At 48.4% G+C, this 15,437-nt stretch overlaps 1 protein-coding gene across 2 annotated transcripts; it reads left to right on the plus strand.

Annotated features, from left to right (window-relative positions):
* Window positions 1-3,513: 3,513 nt before the first annotated feature.
* Window positions 3,514-15,437, plus strand: SNF8 (SNF8 subunit of ESCRT-II). Of its 2 annotated transcripts, none has more exons than XM_074557537.1 (8): window positions 3,514-3,647; window positions 3,947-3,997; window positions 4,577-4,715; window positions 5,455-5,559; window positions 7,944-8,016; window positions 11,524-11,665; window positions 12,957-13,031; window positions 13,434-13,706. In XM_074557537.1, the coding sequence occupies exons 1-8, from the start codon at window positions 3,594-3,596 to the stop codon at window positions 13,689-13,691; spliced, it is 897 nt and encodes a 298-aa protein (XP_074413638.1). In that variant the 5' UTR covers window positions 3,514-3,593; the 3' UTR covers window positions 13,692-13,706. The 2 variants fall into 2 exon arrangements, with proteins under 2 accessions (XP_074413638.1, XP_074413639.1); XM_074557538.1 differs by lacking the exon at window positions 13,434-13,706 and adding an exon at window positions 14,721-15,437 and having other exon boundaries at window positions 3,522-3,647.

The following is a 15,437-nucleotide window of genomic DNA, read 5'->3' on the forward strand; positions in this document are numbered from 1 at the left end:
AACTGGGGATGAACTGGGATGGACTGGGATGGACTGGGAATGGAATGGGAATGGAATGGGAATGGAATGGGATGGACTGGGATGGACAGGGATGGACTGGGATGGACTGGGATGGACTGGGATTAACTGGGGAGGGACTGGGAATGGACTGGGATGGACTGGGGATGGACTTGGATGGATTGGGATGGACTGGGAATGGACTGGGATGGACTGGGGATGGACTGGGATGGATTGGGATGGACTGGGATGGATTGGGATGGACTGGGATGGACTGGGATGGATTGGGATGGACTGGAATGGACTGGGATGGACTGGGAATGGAATGGGGATGGACTGGGAATGAACTGGGATGGACTGGGATGGATTGGGATGGACTGGGATGGACTGGGAATTAACTGGGAATGGACTGGGAAGGGACTGGGCCCTAACTGGGAATGAACTGGGGATGAACTGGGAATGAACAGGGACAGGGGGGTCTCGGGGGTCTCGGGGGTCTCCCCGTTCCCTCCTTGGGGTGCGGCCGGGCCTGGGGGGCTCCGGGGGTCCGGGGGGCTCCGAGGATGCCCGAAAAATGCCCCCAAAGTGCCCCAAAACTGCCCCCAAAATTCCCCCAAAAATGCCCCCAAAAGGCCCCAAAAGGCTCAAAAAATGCCCCCCAAAAATGTGCTCCAAAATGCCCTAAAAGTGCCCCAAAAGTGCCTCAAAAGTGCCCCAAAAATGCCCCAAAAATGCCCCAAAGGCTCCGTGGGTTTCAGGATTTTCGGGATTTCTGGCGCCACCCGACGCCCGAACTCGGGATTATTTCATTTTTGCATTATTTATTTCACTATTTCATTCCTTCATTCCTTCATTCTTTCATTATTTTCCTTTAATTTAATTTTTTTTTAAATTTTTTCCTTTTTCCTGACAGGAAGAAGGGAATGGGATCCGCTTGGAAAAACTCCAAATTTTCCTTCTGGGATCATTCCCATCCCATTTCTTCCCAATTTATTATAAATTGAAATGATGAATAAATAGAAATAAAACAGAAAAGGAAAGAAATAAATATTTTATATAAATATTAAATACATTAAAATATAAATAATAGAAATAGATAAATATATTGTAGAAAAGAATACATATTTTAATATATTATATATAAATATTATAAATATTATATATTATTATTAAAATAAATATAAACAAAAATAAATAAAATAATTAATAACTAGACATAAAAATATAAAAATAAATAGAAATGTAAATGAATATAAATATATACAATGATATTATCAAAATAAATATAAGGTTAAAGAAATAAAAATGATAAATATATTTGCTTATATAAATATATTGGTATAAAATAAATATAGATATATAATATACAAAATATATATTATATATTTGTATATTTTTATCAAATATATTAATTATTATTATATAAAATATATATAATATTATATTATATATAATAGTTATAATTATTATAATATTAAAATATAATATTTATTGTATTTTATATATTTTATATAAAATATATAATTTTATATAAATTATAAATATATAATATATATAATATATAAATATATATTATATATATAAATATATATTTTATATAAAATATATATTTTTATAATATTTCATATTATTATTATATTAAATATAATTTTATAGATTGTAAAAAAATTATTAATTGTAAATACTAATACAAATAAATTATAAATAGAGATAATGTATAGAAATAAATAGAAGAAAAATATAAATAAAATAAATATAGATATAAAAATAAAATAAAATATATAGATACATTATAAAATAAAAATATATAGATATATTTATATATATATATAAATAAAATAAAATATATAGACATATTATAAAATAAAATAAAACGTGAAAAATAATAAACAAAGCTCAATTTTCTCCCCCCAGGTGCCAAATAATTCAACCCAGAGCCCACAATGTTCATTTTTGGCGGCAGATTTGTCTCCAGCCGCGGATCCAAGGCCGCCGCTCCCCGCCAAGGACTTTGCTGACAATAAATTGAATTTGGTGCCCCGCGAAATTCAATCAATGAATGACAATGAATGGGACAACAATTGAAATTGCTGACAATGATTTCAGTGTCCGGGCCCGTCTGTCACTGCCGGGCCCTTCCCGGCCCGGCCCCGGCGGGAGCGGGAACGGGAACGGGAACGGGAACGGCGGGAATGTGGGTCCCGTCCCCGGTGTCTGTCTGTCCTGTTCACATTACCATCCCCGGTGTCTGTCTGTCTGTCCCGTTCACATTCCCCGGTGTCTGTCTGTCTGTCTGTCCCATTCCCATTACCATCCCCGGTGTCTGTCTGTCTGTCCCATGCCCATTGCCAGTGTCTGTCTGTCCTGTTCACATTCCCAGTGTCTGTCTGTCCCGTTGTTTGTCTGTCCCATTCCCCGGTGTCTGTTTGTCTGTCCTATTCCCATTCCCATTCCCATTCCCATTCCCATTCCCAGTGTCTGTCTGTCTGTCTCTCCTGTTCCCATTCCCGATGTCTGTCTGTCTGTCTGTCTGTCCCGGTGTCTGTCTGTCCCATTCCCAGTGTCTGTCTGTCTGTCCTGTTCACATTCCCGCCGCCTGTCTGTCCCGTTGTTTGTCTGTCTGTCCCATTCCCCAGTGTCTGTCTGTCTGTCCCGGTGTCTGTTTGTCCCATTCCCATTCTCAGTGTCTGTCTGTCTGTCTGTCCTTTTCACATTCCCCGTGTCTGTCTGTCCCGTTCCCGTTCCCATCCCCGGTGTCTGTCTGTCCCATTCCCCAGTGTCTGTCTGTCTGTCCCGGTGTCTGTTTGTCCCATTCCCATTCTCAGTGTCTGTCTGTCTGTCTGTCCTTTTCACATTCCCCGTGTCTGTCTGTCCCGTTCCCGTTCCCATCCCCGGTGTCTGTCTGTCCCATTCCCATTCCCAGTGTCTGTCTGTCTATCTGTCCCGGTGTCTGTCTGTCTGTCTGTCCCACTCCCGCTGTCTGTCTGTCCCGGTGTCTGTCTGTCTGTCTGTCCCGTCCCCGCTGTCTGTCTGTCCGTCTGTCTGTCCCGGTGTCTGTCCCCCCCTGCCGGCCGAGCCAGGCCATTCCCATGCAAGCCAGGCAGAGGCCGGCACCGGCAGCGGCAGCGGGACGGGGAATCCAAATTAAAAAAATCAAAATAACGACAACGGCCCGAAAATAACGTGATACAACGGGACAAGGTGTGATACAGTGTAGTGCACTGTAATATAATTAATGCATAAACGCAAAGAATGATAATTACAACGCTAATAATAACACTAATAAAGTAATAAAAATTAAAATTCCAAAACTAAAAGTGACAACAATGCCATTTAGCATTTTAACCCTTTATTCTTCAGCCCTTTATCCTTTAACCCTTTCCCTCCCGGCGGTGCCGCCATTTTTCCCGCGGGGGGCGGAGCCCTTCCAGCGGGCGGCGCGCTGGATGACGTCACGCGTCGCTCTGGATTACGCCAAGCGTCGCGCTCGATGACGTCTCCACGGCGCGCTGGAGGCGTCACGCGTCGCTCCCGGTGACGCAGCGCGTCGCGCCCGATGACGTATCCACCGCGGCGCCGGCGGCGGCGGGGCCGGGATGCACCGGCGGGGGGTGGGGGCGGGGGCGATCGCCCGGAGGAAACTGACGGAGGTCACCGGGAATGGGGAACGGGACAGGGCTGGGAACGGGACGGGGGACACGGGACAGACCGGGGGACAGCGGGACAGACCGGGGGACACGGGAGGGTTCGGGGCTCGGTGCGGGGGTGGCAGCTCTGAGGGGACCCCCAGAGCCGGGGCTGGGTTCGGAGCCCGCGGGAGAAGCTGCGGCACCGGCGTGGGCGGGACCGGGCCGGTTCGGGGCTGTCCCAGCCCGGGACTGTCCCGGTTTGGCCGCTCCGGTTCGGGACCCTCCCGGGCCGGCCGTGCCCTCACGGTGTCTCCCCTCAGGCCAAGTACAAGGAGCGCGGCACGGTCCTGGCTGAGGATCAGCTGGCGCAGGTGGGAAATCCCTCTGTGGGCCCCGGGGTCCGCTCTCGGCCCTGTCTGTGCCCCTGTGCCCCATGTCTGTGTGTCCGTCTGTCTGTCCGTCCGTGCCAGATGTCCAAGCAGCTGGAGACGTTCCGCACGCACCTGCAGGCCTTTGCCAGCAAGCACAGCCCATGGCTGTGTCCCCATGTGCCATCCCTGTGTCCCCATGTCCCTGATCCCTGTGTCCATCTGTCCCCATGTCCGTCTGTCTGTCCGTGCCAGATGTCCAAGCAGCTGGAGGCATTCCGCACGCACCTGCAGGCCTTTGCCCATGGCTGTGTCCCCATGTGCCATCCCTGTGTCCCAGCCCTGTGTCCCCATGTCCCTGATCCCTGTGTCCATCTGTCCCCATGTCCGTCTGTCTGTCCGTCCGTGCCAGATGTCCAAGCAGCTGGAGACGTTCCGCACGCACCTGCAGGCCTTTGCCAGCAAGCACAGCCCATGGCTGTGTCCCCATGTGCCATCCCTGTGTCCCAGCCCTGTGTCCCCATGGCCCTGATCCCTGTGTCCATCTGTCCCCATGTCCGTCTGTCTGTCCGTCTGTCCCAGATGTCCAAGCAGCTGGAGACGTTCCGCACGCACCTGCAGGCCTTTGCCAGCAAGCACAAGCAGGAGATCCGGCGCAGCCCCGAGTTCCGGCTGCAGTTCCAGCACATGTGCGCCGCCATCGGCGTCGACCCGCTGGCCTGTGAGCGCGGACAGGGGACAGACGGACAGACGGGGGGACACGGGGACAGACAGGGGGATAACAGTGGGGGACAAAGGGGGATAACAGGGGAATAATGGGGGGATAATGGTGGGGGATAACGGGGGGGAAGAGGAGGGGGATAACGGATAACGGGGGGAACAGGAGGGGGATAACGGGGACAGACAGGGGGACAGACAGGGGGACAATGAGGGGACAGCGGGGGGACAATGGGGGACAATGGGGGGGATAACAGGGGAATAATGGGGGAATAATGGTGGGGGATAACAGGGACAGACAGGGGACAGGGACAGGGGGACAATGGGGGGGATAACAGGGGAATAATGGGGGGATAATGGTGGGGGATAACAGGGGGGATAACAGGGACAGACAGGGGACAGGGACAGGGGGACAGACATGGGGACAATGGGGGGAACAACAGGGGAATAATGGAGGGACAGCAGGGGGACAGTGATGGGGGGAATGGGGGATAATGGTGGGGGGGAACAGGAGGGACAATAGGGGACAGGAGGGGGATAATGGGGTGACAATGAGGACACCCCAGTGGGGACCAGGGGGGGGGATAACAGGGGGGAAACAGGGGAATAATGGGGGGACAATGTGGGGACAGGGGGACAATGGGGGGGATAACAGGGGGACAATGGGGGGCACAGAGCCCACCCAATGTCCCAGGGCCGGGCTCGGGGGTCCCGTATCCGATCCCTGTCCCTGCCCCCCAAAGCTGGGAAGGGTTTCTGGGCCGAGGTGCTCGGGGTCGGAGACTTCTACTACGAGCTGGGGGTGCAGATCATCGAGGTGTGCCTGGCACTGCGGCACCGCAACGGAGGTGGGCACCAGGCTGGGCACCGGGGTGGGCACTGGGGCGGGCACTGGGGTGGGCACCGGGTGGGCAGGGAGCCGCTGATCCCAGAGATCCATTGATCCCCATCCCCTGGTCCCAGAGATCCATTGATCCCCTGATCCCAGAGATCCATTGATCCATCATCCCCTGATCCCAGGGATCCATTGATCCATCATCCCCTGATCCCACAGATCCATTGATCCCCATCCCCTGATCCCAGAGATCCATTGATCCATCATCCCCTGATCCCAGGGATCCATTGATCCCCATCCCCTGATCCATTGATCCATCATCCCCTGATCCCAGGGATCCATTGATCCATCCCCATCCCCTGATCCCAGGGATCCATTGATCCCCATCCCCTGGTCCCAGAGATCCATTGATCCCCATCCCCTGATCCCAGGGATCCAGTATCCCCTGATCCCAGGGATCCATTGATCCCCTGATCCCAGGGATCCATTGATCCCCATCCCCTGATCCCAGAGATCCATTGATCCATCATCCCCTGATCCCACAGATCCATTGATCCCCATCCCCTGACCCCAGAGATCCATTGATCCATCATCCCCTGATCCCAGGGATCCATTGATCCATCCCCATCCCCTGATCCCAGGGATCCATTGATCCATCATCCCCTGATCCCAGGGATCCATTGATCCATCCCCATCCCCTGATCCCAGGGATCCATTGATCCATCATCCCCTGATCCCAGGGATCCATTGATCCCCATCCCCTGATCCCAGGGATCCATTGATCCATCATCCCCTGATCCCAGAGATCCATTGATCCATCATCCCCTGGTCCCAGGGATCCATTGATCCATCATCCCCTGATCCATTGATCCATCATCCCCTGGTCCCAGGGATCCATTGATCCCCATCCCCTGATCCCAGAGATCCATTGATCCCCTGATCCCAGGGATCCATTGATCCATCATCCCCTGATCCCAGAGATCCATTGATCCCCATCCCCTGATCCCAGGGATCCATTGATCCCCATCCCCTGATCCCAGGGATCCATTGATCCCCATCCCCTGATCCCAGAGATCCATTGATCCCCATCCCCTGATCCCAGAGATCCATTGATCCCCATCCCCTGATCCCAGGGATCCATTGATCCCCATCCCCTGATCCCAGAGATCCATTGATCCCCATCCCCTGATCCCAGAGATCCATTGATCCCCATCCCCTGATCCCAGGGATCCATTGATCCCCATCCCCTGATCCCAGGGATCAATTGATCCCCATCCCCTGATCCCAGAGATCCATTGATCCCCATCCCCTGATCCCAGGGATCCATTGATCCCTCATCCCCTGATCCATTGATCCATCATCCCCTGGTCCCAGGGATCCCTCCCCAATCCCATCACTCCATGGGAACAGGGAACAACCCAACAGATCCCGGCCATCTCCAGAGGGTTTGGATGTTCTTCATCCCAAAAGAGCAAATTCACACCAGGAATGGGCCCTGAACCCCACAAAACCCATAAAGCCCAAAAAATCCCTAAAAAATCTGCTAATAAATCGCATAAGAATCCCAAAAAATGCAATTAAAAATCCTCTAAAAATCCCCCAAAAATTTTTTAAAAATACCCCCCCAAAAAAATCCCATAAAATTCCCCAAAATATAAAAAAAAGTCCCATTAAAAAAAAATCTCCCCAAAAATCCCATCAAAATCCCATCAAAATCCCCAAAAAAATCCCATAAAAATCCCCCTGAAAATCTCCAAAAAATCCCATAAAAATCCCCCCGAAAATCTCCAAAAAAACCCCCTGAAAATCTCAAAAAAATCCCATAAAAATCCCCCTGAAAATCTCCAAAGAATCCCAAAAAAAAGGAAAAAAATTTCCTTTAAAATCCCTTAAAAATCCCTTAAAAATCCCCAAAAAATCCCATAAATATCTACAAAAAATCCCATAAAAATCCCTTAAAAATCTCCAAAAAATCCCATTAAAATCCCAAAAAATCCCAAAAAATCCCCCAAAAATCCCTTAAAAATCCCACAAGAAATCCCCAAAAAATCCCATAAAAATCCCCCAAAAAATCTCATAAAAATCCCCCTGAAAATCTCCAAAAAATCCCATAAAAGTCCCCCTGAAAATCTCCAAAAAATCCCAAAAAAATCCCTTAAAAATTCCCCCAAAAAATCCCATAAAAACCCCCAAAAAATCCCAAAAAACCCAAAAACCCCATAAAAATCTCCAAAAAATCCCCCAAAAATCCCTTAAAAATCCCAAAAAAATCCCTAAAAAATCCCCCAAAAAATCCCATAAAAATCCCCTAAAAATCCCATAAAAATGCCAAAAATCCCATTTAAAAAAATCCCATAAAACCCCATGAAAGCAGTACTGACCCTGCTCCCATTGCAGGGCTGATCACGCTGGAGGAGCTGCAGCAGGAGGTGCTCAAGGGCCGCGGCAAATTCGCGCAGGACGTCAGCGCGTGAGTGGCTGGGAATCCCTCAAAACCCCCCAAAATCCCCCAAAATCCCTCAGGAATCCCCAAAACCCCTCAGGAACCCCAGGGGTGCAGCTCCAGCTGTTCCAGCTGTTCCAGCCCAGCTCTGCTGCTGCTCCTGCCCGGGATGATTCCCCCTAAAATCCAACCCCAGGGTGGCTTTTCCCTAAAAATCCAACACCTGCAAGGATTTTTCCTCATAAATCCAACCCGGATTATTTCCTAAAAGAAACCCCAGGATGATTTTTCCTAAAAGAAACCCCAGGATTTTTTCCCAAAAGAAACCCCAGGATTTTTTTCCTAAAATAAACCCCAGGATTTTTTCCTAAAAGAAACCCCAGGATTTTTTCCTAAAAGAAACCCCAGGATTTTTTCCTAAATGAAACCCCTGGATTATTTTTTCCTAAAATAAACCCCAGGATTTTTTTCCTAAAATAAACCCCAGGATTTTTTCCTAAAAGAAACCCCAGGATTTTTTCCTAAAAGAAACCCCACGATTTTTTCCTAAAATCCAACCCCAGGATTTTTTCCTAAAAGAAACCCCAGGATTTTTTCCTAAAATAAACCCCAGGATTATTTCCTAAAACAAACCCTTGAATTATTTCCTAAAAGAAACCCCAGAATTATTTCCTAAAAGAAACCCCAGGATTTTTTCCTAATATAAACCCCAGGATTTTTTCCTAAAACAAACCCCAGGATTATTTCCTAAAAGAAACCCCAGAATTATTTCCTAAAAGAAACCCCAGGATTATTATATTTATAATTGGATTATTTTCTCCCCCCAAATCTAACCCCAGGATGATTTTTCCAACATCTTTTTCCCCTATGAATTCCGCCCCAGGATGATTTTTCCATACAAATCCAACCCAGGAAGATTTTTTTTCTCCCTAAAAACCAACCCTGGAAGGATTTTTCCTCACAAATCCAACCTGGATTATTTCCTAAAAGAAACCCCAGGATGATTTTTCCTAAAAAAACCCCGGGATTATTTCCTAAAATAAACCCCAGGATTATTTCCTAAAAGAAACCCCAGGATTATTTTTCCTAAAAGAAACCCCAGGATTTTTTCCTAAAAGAAACCCCTGGATTATTTTTTCCTAAAATAAACCCCTGGATTATTTCCTAAAAGAAACCCCAGGATTATTATATTTATAATTGGATTATTTTCTCCCCCCAAATCTAACCCCAGGATGATTTTTCCAACATCTTTTTCCCCTATGGATTCAGCCCCTGGATGATTTTTCCATACAAATCCAAGCCAGGAAGATTTTTGTTTTTTCTCCCTAAAAACCAACCCTGGAAGGATTTTTCCTCACAAATCCAACCTGGATTTTTTCCTAAAAGAAACCCCAGGATGATTTCCTAAAATAAACCCCAGGATTATTTCCTAAAAGAAACCCCAGGATTATTTTTTCCTAAAAGAAACCCCAGGATTTTTTTCCTAAAAGAAACCCCAGGATGATTTTTCCTAAAATAAACCCCAGGATTTTTTCCTAAAAGAAACCCCAGAATTATTTCCTAAAAGAAATCCCTGGAATTTTTCCTAAAAGAAACCCCAGGATTATTTCCTAAAAGAAACCCCAGGATTTTTTCCTAAAATAAACCACAGGATTATTTCCTAAAAGAAACCCCAGAATTATTTCCTAAAAGAAACCCCTGGATTATTTTTTCCTAAAAGAAACCCCAGAATTTTTTCCTAAAAGAAACCCCAGGATTATTTCCTAAAAGAAACCCCAGGATTATTTCCTAAAAGAAACCCAAGGATTTTTTTCCTAAAAGAAACCCCAGGATTATTTTTCCTAAAATAAACTCCAGGATTATTTCCTAAAAGAAACCCCTGGATTTTTTTCCTAAAAGAAATCCCTGGGATTATTTCCTAAAAGAAACCCCAGGATTATTATATTTATAATTGGATTATTTTCTCCCCCCAAATCTAACCCCAGGATGATTTTTCCAACATCTTTTTCCCCTATGAATTCAGCCCCTGGATGATTTTTCCATACAAATCCAACCCAGGAAGATTTTTTTTCTCCCTAAAAAAAAACCCTGGAAGGATTTTTCTCACAAATCCAACCTGGATTTTTTCCTAAAAGAAACCCCAGGATGATTTCCTAAAAGAAACCCCAGGATTATTTCCTAAAATAAACCCCAGAATTTTTTTCCTAAAAGAAACCCCAGGATTATTTCCTAAAAGAAATCCCTGGAATTTTTCCTAAAAGAAACCCCAGGATTATTTCCTAAAAGAAACCCCAGGATTATTTCCTAAAATAAACCCCAGGATTTTTTCCTGAAAGAAACCCCAGGATGATTTTTCCTAAAATAAACCCCAGGATTTTTTTCCTAAATGAAACCCCAGGATTATTTCCTAAAATAAACCCCAGGATTTTTTCCTAAAAAAAACCCCAGGATGATTTTTCCATACAAATCCAAGCCAGGAAAATTTTTTTTTCCCTAAAAACCAACCCTGGAAGGATTTTTCCTCACAAATCCAACCTGGATTTTTTTCCTAAAATAAACCCCAGGATTATTTCCTAAAATAAACCCTAGGATTTTTTCCTAAAAGAAACCCCAGGATTTTTTTCCTAAAAGAAACCCCAGGATGATTTTTTCCTAAAATAAACCCCAGGATGATTATATTTATAATTGGATTATTTTCTCCCCCCAAATCTAACCCCAGGATGATTTTTCCAACATCTTTTTCCCCTATGAATTCAGCCCCAGGATGATTTTTCCATACAAATCCAAGCCAGGATGATTTTTTTTTCCTAAAAACCAACCCTGGAAGGATTTTTCCCCACAATCCAACCCCAAGGTGATTTTTTGTCCTCCAAATCCAAATCCAGGATGTTTTTCCCCCACATGGTTTTTCCTGTATTTTGGGGGCCATTCCTGGGCTCTGAAATGGCCTGGGAGTCTGTCTGTCTGTCCGTCTGTCTGTCCGTCTGTCTGTCCATCAGTCTGTCTGTGTGTCCAGATCTGGGCTGTCAGTGTGTCAGTCTGTCTGTCTGTCTGTCTGTCCAGGTCTGGAGTGTCAGTCAGTCAGTCTGTGTGTCTGTCCAGATTTGGGGTGTCAGTCATTCAGTCTGTTTGTCCGTCTGTCTGTCTGTCAGTCTGTCCAGATCTGGGCTGTCAGTGTGTCAGTCTGTCAGTCAGTCTGTCCGTCTGTCTGTCTGTCCGTCCCAGGGATGGTCTGCTGCGGGTGAAGGTGCTGGGCAGCGGATCTGGGGTGTCTGTCTGTCAGTCTGTCTGTCCAGATCTGGGCTGTCAGTGTGTCAGTCTGTCAGTCTGTCTGTCCAGATCTGGGCTGTCAGTGTGTCAGTCTGTCAGTCAGTGTGTCCGTCTGTCCGTCCAGGGATGATCTGCTGTGGGTGAAGGTGCTGGGCAGCGGGTTTGGGATCATCCCTGTGGGGTGTCAGTCTGTCAGTCTGTCTGCCTGTCTGTCTGTCCAGACCTGGGCTGTCAGTCCGTCAGTGTGTCCGTGTGTCCGTGCAGGGACGATCTCCTGCGCGCCATCCGCAAGCTGAAGGTTCTGGGCAGTGGATTCGGGATCATCCCCGTGGGGGGGACGGTGCTGGTGCAGTCGGTGCCGGCCGAGCTCAGCATGGACCACACGGTGGTGCTGCAGCTGGCCGAGGTGGGAAACTGGGATAGACTGGGATAAACTGGGATAAACTGGGAAAACATGGAGCACACAGTGGTGCTGCAGCTGGCCGAGGTGGGAAATTGGGATAAACTGGGAATACTGGGATAGACTGGGATAAACTGGGATTGAACTGGGATAGACTGGGCATGGAGCACACGGTGGTGCTGCAGCTGGCCGAGGTGGGATAAACTGGGAATACTGGGATAAACTGGGATAAACTGGGATAAACTGGGATAGACTGGGATAGACTGGGATCAACTGGGAATGAACTGGGATAAACGGGGATTGAACTGGGATCAACTGGGAATGGAGCACACGGTGGTGCTGCAGCTGGCCGAGGTGGGAATGAACTGGGGATACTGGGATAAACTGGGATAGACTGGGATTGAACTGGGATAGACTGGGATTGAACCACACGGTGGTGCTGCAGCTGGCCGAGGTGGGAATGAACTGGGGTAAACTGGGATAAACTGGGATTGAACTGGGATAAACTGGGATTGAACTGGGCATGGAGCACACGGTGGTGCTGCAGCTGGCTGAGGTGGGAAACTGGGAATACTGGGATAAACTGGGAATACTGGGATCAACTGGGATAAACTGGGATTGAACTGGGATTGAACTGGGCATGGGCCACACGGTGGTGCTGCAGCTGGCCGAGGTGGGAAACTGGGATTGAACTGGGATAAACTGGGATAAACTGGGCATGGAGCACACGGTGGTGCTGCAGCTGGCGGAGGTGGGATAGACTGGGAATACTGGGATAAACTGGGATAAACTGGGATAGACTGGGCATGGAGCACACGGTGGTGCTGCAGCTGGCCGAGGTGGGAAACTGGGATAGACTGGGATTGAACTGGGATAAACTGGGAATGGGAATGGAGCACACGGTGGTGCTGCAGCTGGCCGAGGTGGGGACTGGGATAGACTGGGATAAACTGGGATAAACTGGGATTGAACTGGGATAAACTGGGAATGGGCCACACGGTGGTGCTGCAGCTGGCTGAGGTGGGAATGAACTGGGAATACTGGGATAAACTGGGATAGACTGGGAATACTGGGATTGAACTGGGATAAACTGGGAATACTGGGATAAACTGGGATTGAACTGGGATTGGGAATGGAGCACACGGTGGTGCTGCAGCTGGCTGAACGTGGGATGAACTGGGATCAACTGGGAGTACTGGGAATGCGACTGGGAATCCATGGAGCACACCGTGGTGCTGGATTCAAGCCCAGAGGGATTTCTCCTGATTTTCCCTGATTTTTCCCGTTTTTTCCCCAGAAAAAGGGATTTGTGACAGTCAGCGAGATCCGGGACAGCCTCAAGTGGGAGACGGAGAGGGCGAAGCAGGTGCTGGTAGGTGGCACTGGGAACACTGGGAACACTGGGAACACTGGGAACACTGGGAACACTGGGAACGGCAACTGGGAACACTGGGAACACTGGGAATGGCAACTGGGAACACTGGGAATGGCAACTGGGAACACTGGGAATGGCAACTGGGAACACTGGGAACAGTGGGAACACTGGGAATGGCAACTGGGAACACTGGGAAAACGGGAAAATGGGAATGGGAACAGGAACGGCAACTCAGCACATCCCAGTCCATGCCCAGTCCATTCCCAATCCCATTTTCCCCATTTTTTCCCGTTTTTTCCCCGTTTTTCCCTCCAGGGAAAGAAGAGGGCATGGCCTGGCTGGTTCCCAATGCCATTATTCCCATTCCCATTTTTCCCATTTTTTTCCCCATTTTTCCAGGATCACCTGCTGAAGGAGGGCATGGCCTGGCTGGTTCCCAATGCCATTATTCCCATTTTTCCCATTTTTCCAGGATCACCTGCTGAAGGAGGGCATGGCCTGGCTGGCTCCCATTCCCATTATTCCCATTTTTTCCCCATTTTTTCCCCATTTTTCCAGGATCACCTGCTGAAGGAGGGCATGGCCTGGCTGGCTCCCATTCCCATTATTCCCATTTTTTCCCCATTTTTTCCCCATTTTTCCAGGATCACCTGCTGAAGGAGGGCATGGCCTGGCTGGTTCCCAATGCCAATATTCCCATTTTTTTCCCATTTTTTCCCCATTTTTCCAGGATCACCTGCTGAAGGAGGGCATGGCCTGGCTGGCTCCCAATCCCATTTTTCCCATTCCCGTTTTTCCCATTTTTCCCATTTTTCCCTGCAGGATCACCTGCTGAAGGAGGGCATGGCCTGGCTGGCTCCCAATGCCATTATTCCCATTTTTCCCATTTTTCCAGGATCACCTGCTGAAGGAGGGCACAGCCTGGCTGGTTCCCATTCCCATTCCCAATCTCATTTTTCCCGTTTTTCCCATTTTTCCCATTTTTCCCGTTTTTCCAGGATCACCTGCTGAAGGAGGGCATGGCCTGGCTGGTTCCCATTCCCATTATTCCCATTTTTTCCCATTTTTCCCCATTTTTCCAGGATCACCTGCTGAAGGAGGGCATGGCCTGGCTGGTTCCCAGTGCCATTATTCCCATTTTTTCCCATTTTTTCCCATTTTTCCTGTTTTTCCAGGATCACCTGCTGAAGGAGGGCATGGCCTGGCTGGTTCCCAATGCCATTTTTCCCATTTTTCCCATTTTCCCCATTTTTCCCTGCAGGATCACCTGCTGAAGGAGGGCATGGCCTGGCTGGTTCCCAATGCCATTATTCCCATTTTTCCTGTTTTTCCAGGACCACCTGCTGAAGGAGGGCACGGCCTGGCTGGCTCCCATTCCCATTTTTCCCATTTTTTCCCATTTTTCCCCATTTTTCCAGGATCACCTGCTGAAGGAGGGCATGGCCTGGCTGGTTCCCATTCCCATTATTCCCATTTTCCCCATTTTTTCCCCATTTTTCCAGGATCACCTGCTGAAGGAGGGCATGGCCTGGCTGGTTCCCAATGCCATTATTCCCATTTTTTCCCATTTTTCCCATTTTTTCCCCATTTTTCCAGGATCACCTGCTGAAGGAGGGCATGGCCTGGCTGGTTCCCATTCCCATTATTCCCAATCCCATTTTTCCCATTTTTTCCCCATTTTTCCAGGATCACCTGCTGAAGGAGGGCATGGCCTGGCTGGACGCGCAGGCTCCGGCCGAGCCGCAGTTCTGGCTCCCCGCGCTTTTCTCGGAGCTGCACGGGCAGGACGGGACCTGAGAGCCGGGAACAGCCCTGGAGCCCTCGGAATCCCGGCTGGAATCTCGCCCAGGATCCTTGAAAATCCCTCCTTAAACCCTCTGGAATTCCAGCTGGAATCTCTCACAGGATCCTTGGGAATCTCCCCTTTAATCCCTCCTGGATTCTTGGCTGGAATCCACTCTGGAATCCTTGGAAATCCTTCCTGGGATCCTCAGGAATCTCCCCTTTAATCCCTCCTGGGATCCTTGGGAATCTCCTTCCTGGAGCCCTCGGAATCCCAGCTGGAATTCCCACCCAGGATCCTTGGGAATCCCTCCTGGAATCCTCAGGAATCCTTCCTTGGAATCCCTCAGAATCCCAGCTGGAATCCCTCACTGGATCCTTGAAAATCCTCCCTGGAATCCTCGGGAATCCCTCCCAGAACCCTCAGGAATTCCAGGGGGAAATTCCAGGATTTCCCCCTGGAATCCTCAGGAATCTCCCCTGGAATCCCTACTGGGATTCCCTGGGAATTGCTCCTCGAGTCCTTGGAATCCCAGCTGAAATTCCCACCCAGGATCCTTGGGAATTGTGCCCTGGAATCCCCACCAGGAATCCTGGCTGGAATCCTCGGGAATCCCTCCT

Source organism: Zonotrichia albicollis, chromosome 23, assembly GCF_047830755.1.
Source record: "Zonotrichia albicollis isolate bZonAlb1 chromosome 23, bZonAlb1.hap1, whole genome shotgun sequence".
Classification (NCBI taxonomy): Eukaryota; Metazoa; Chordata; class Aves; order Passeriformes; family Passerellidae; genus Zonotrichia; species Zonotrichia albicollis.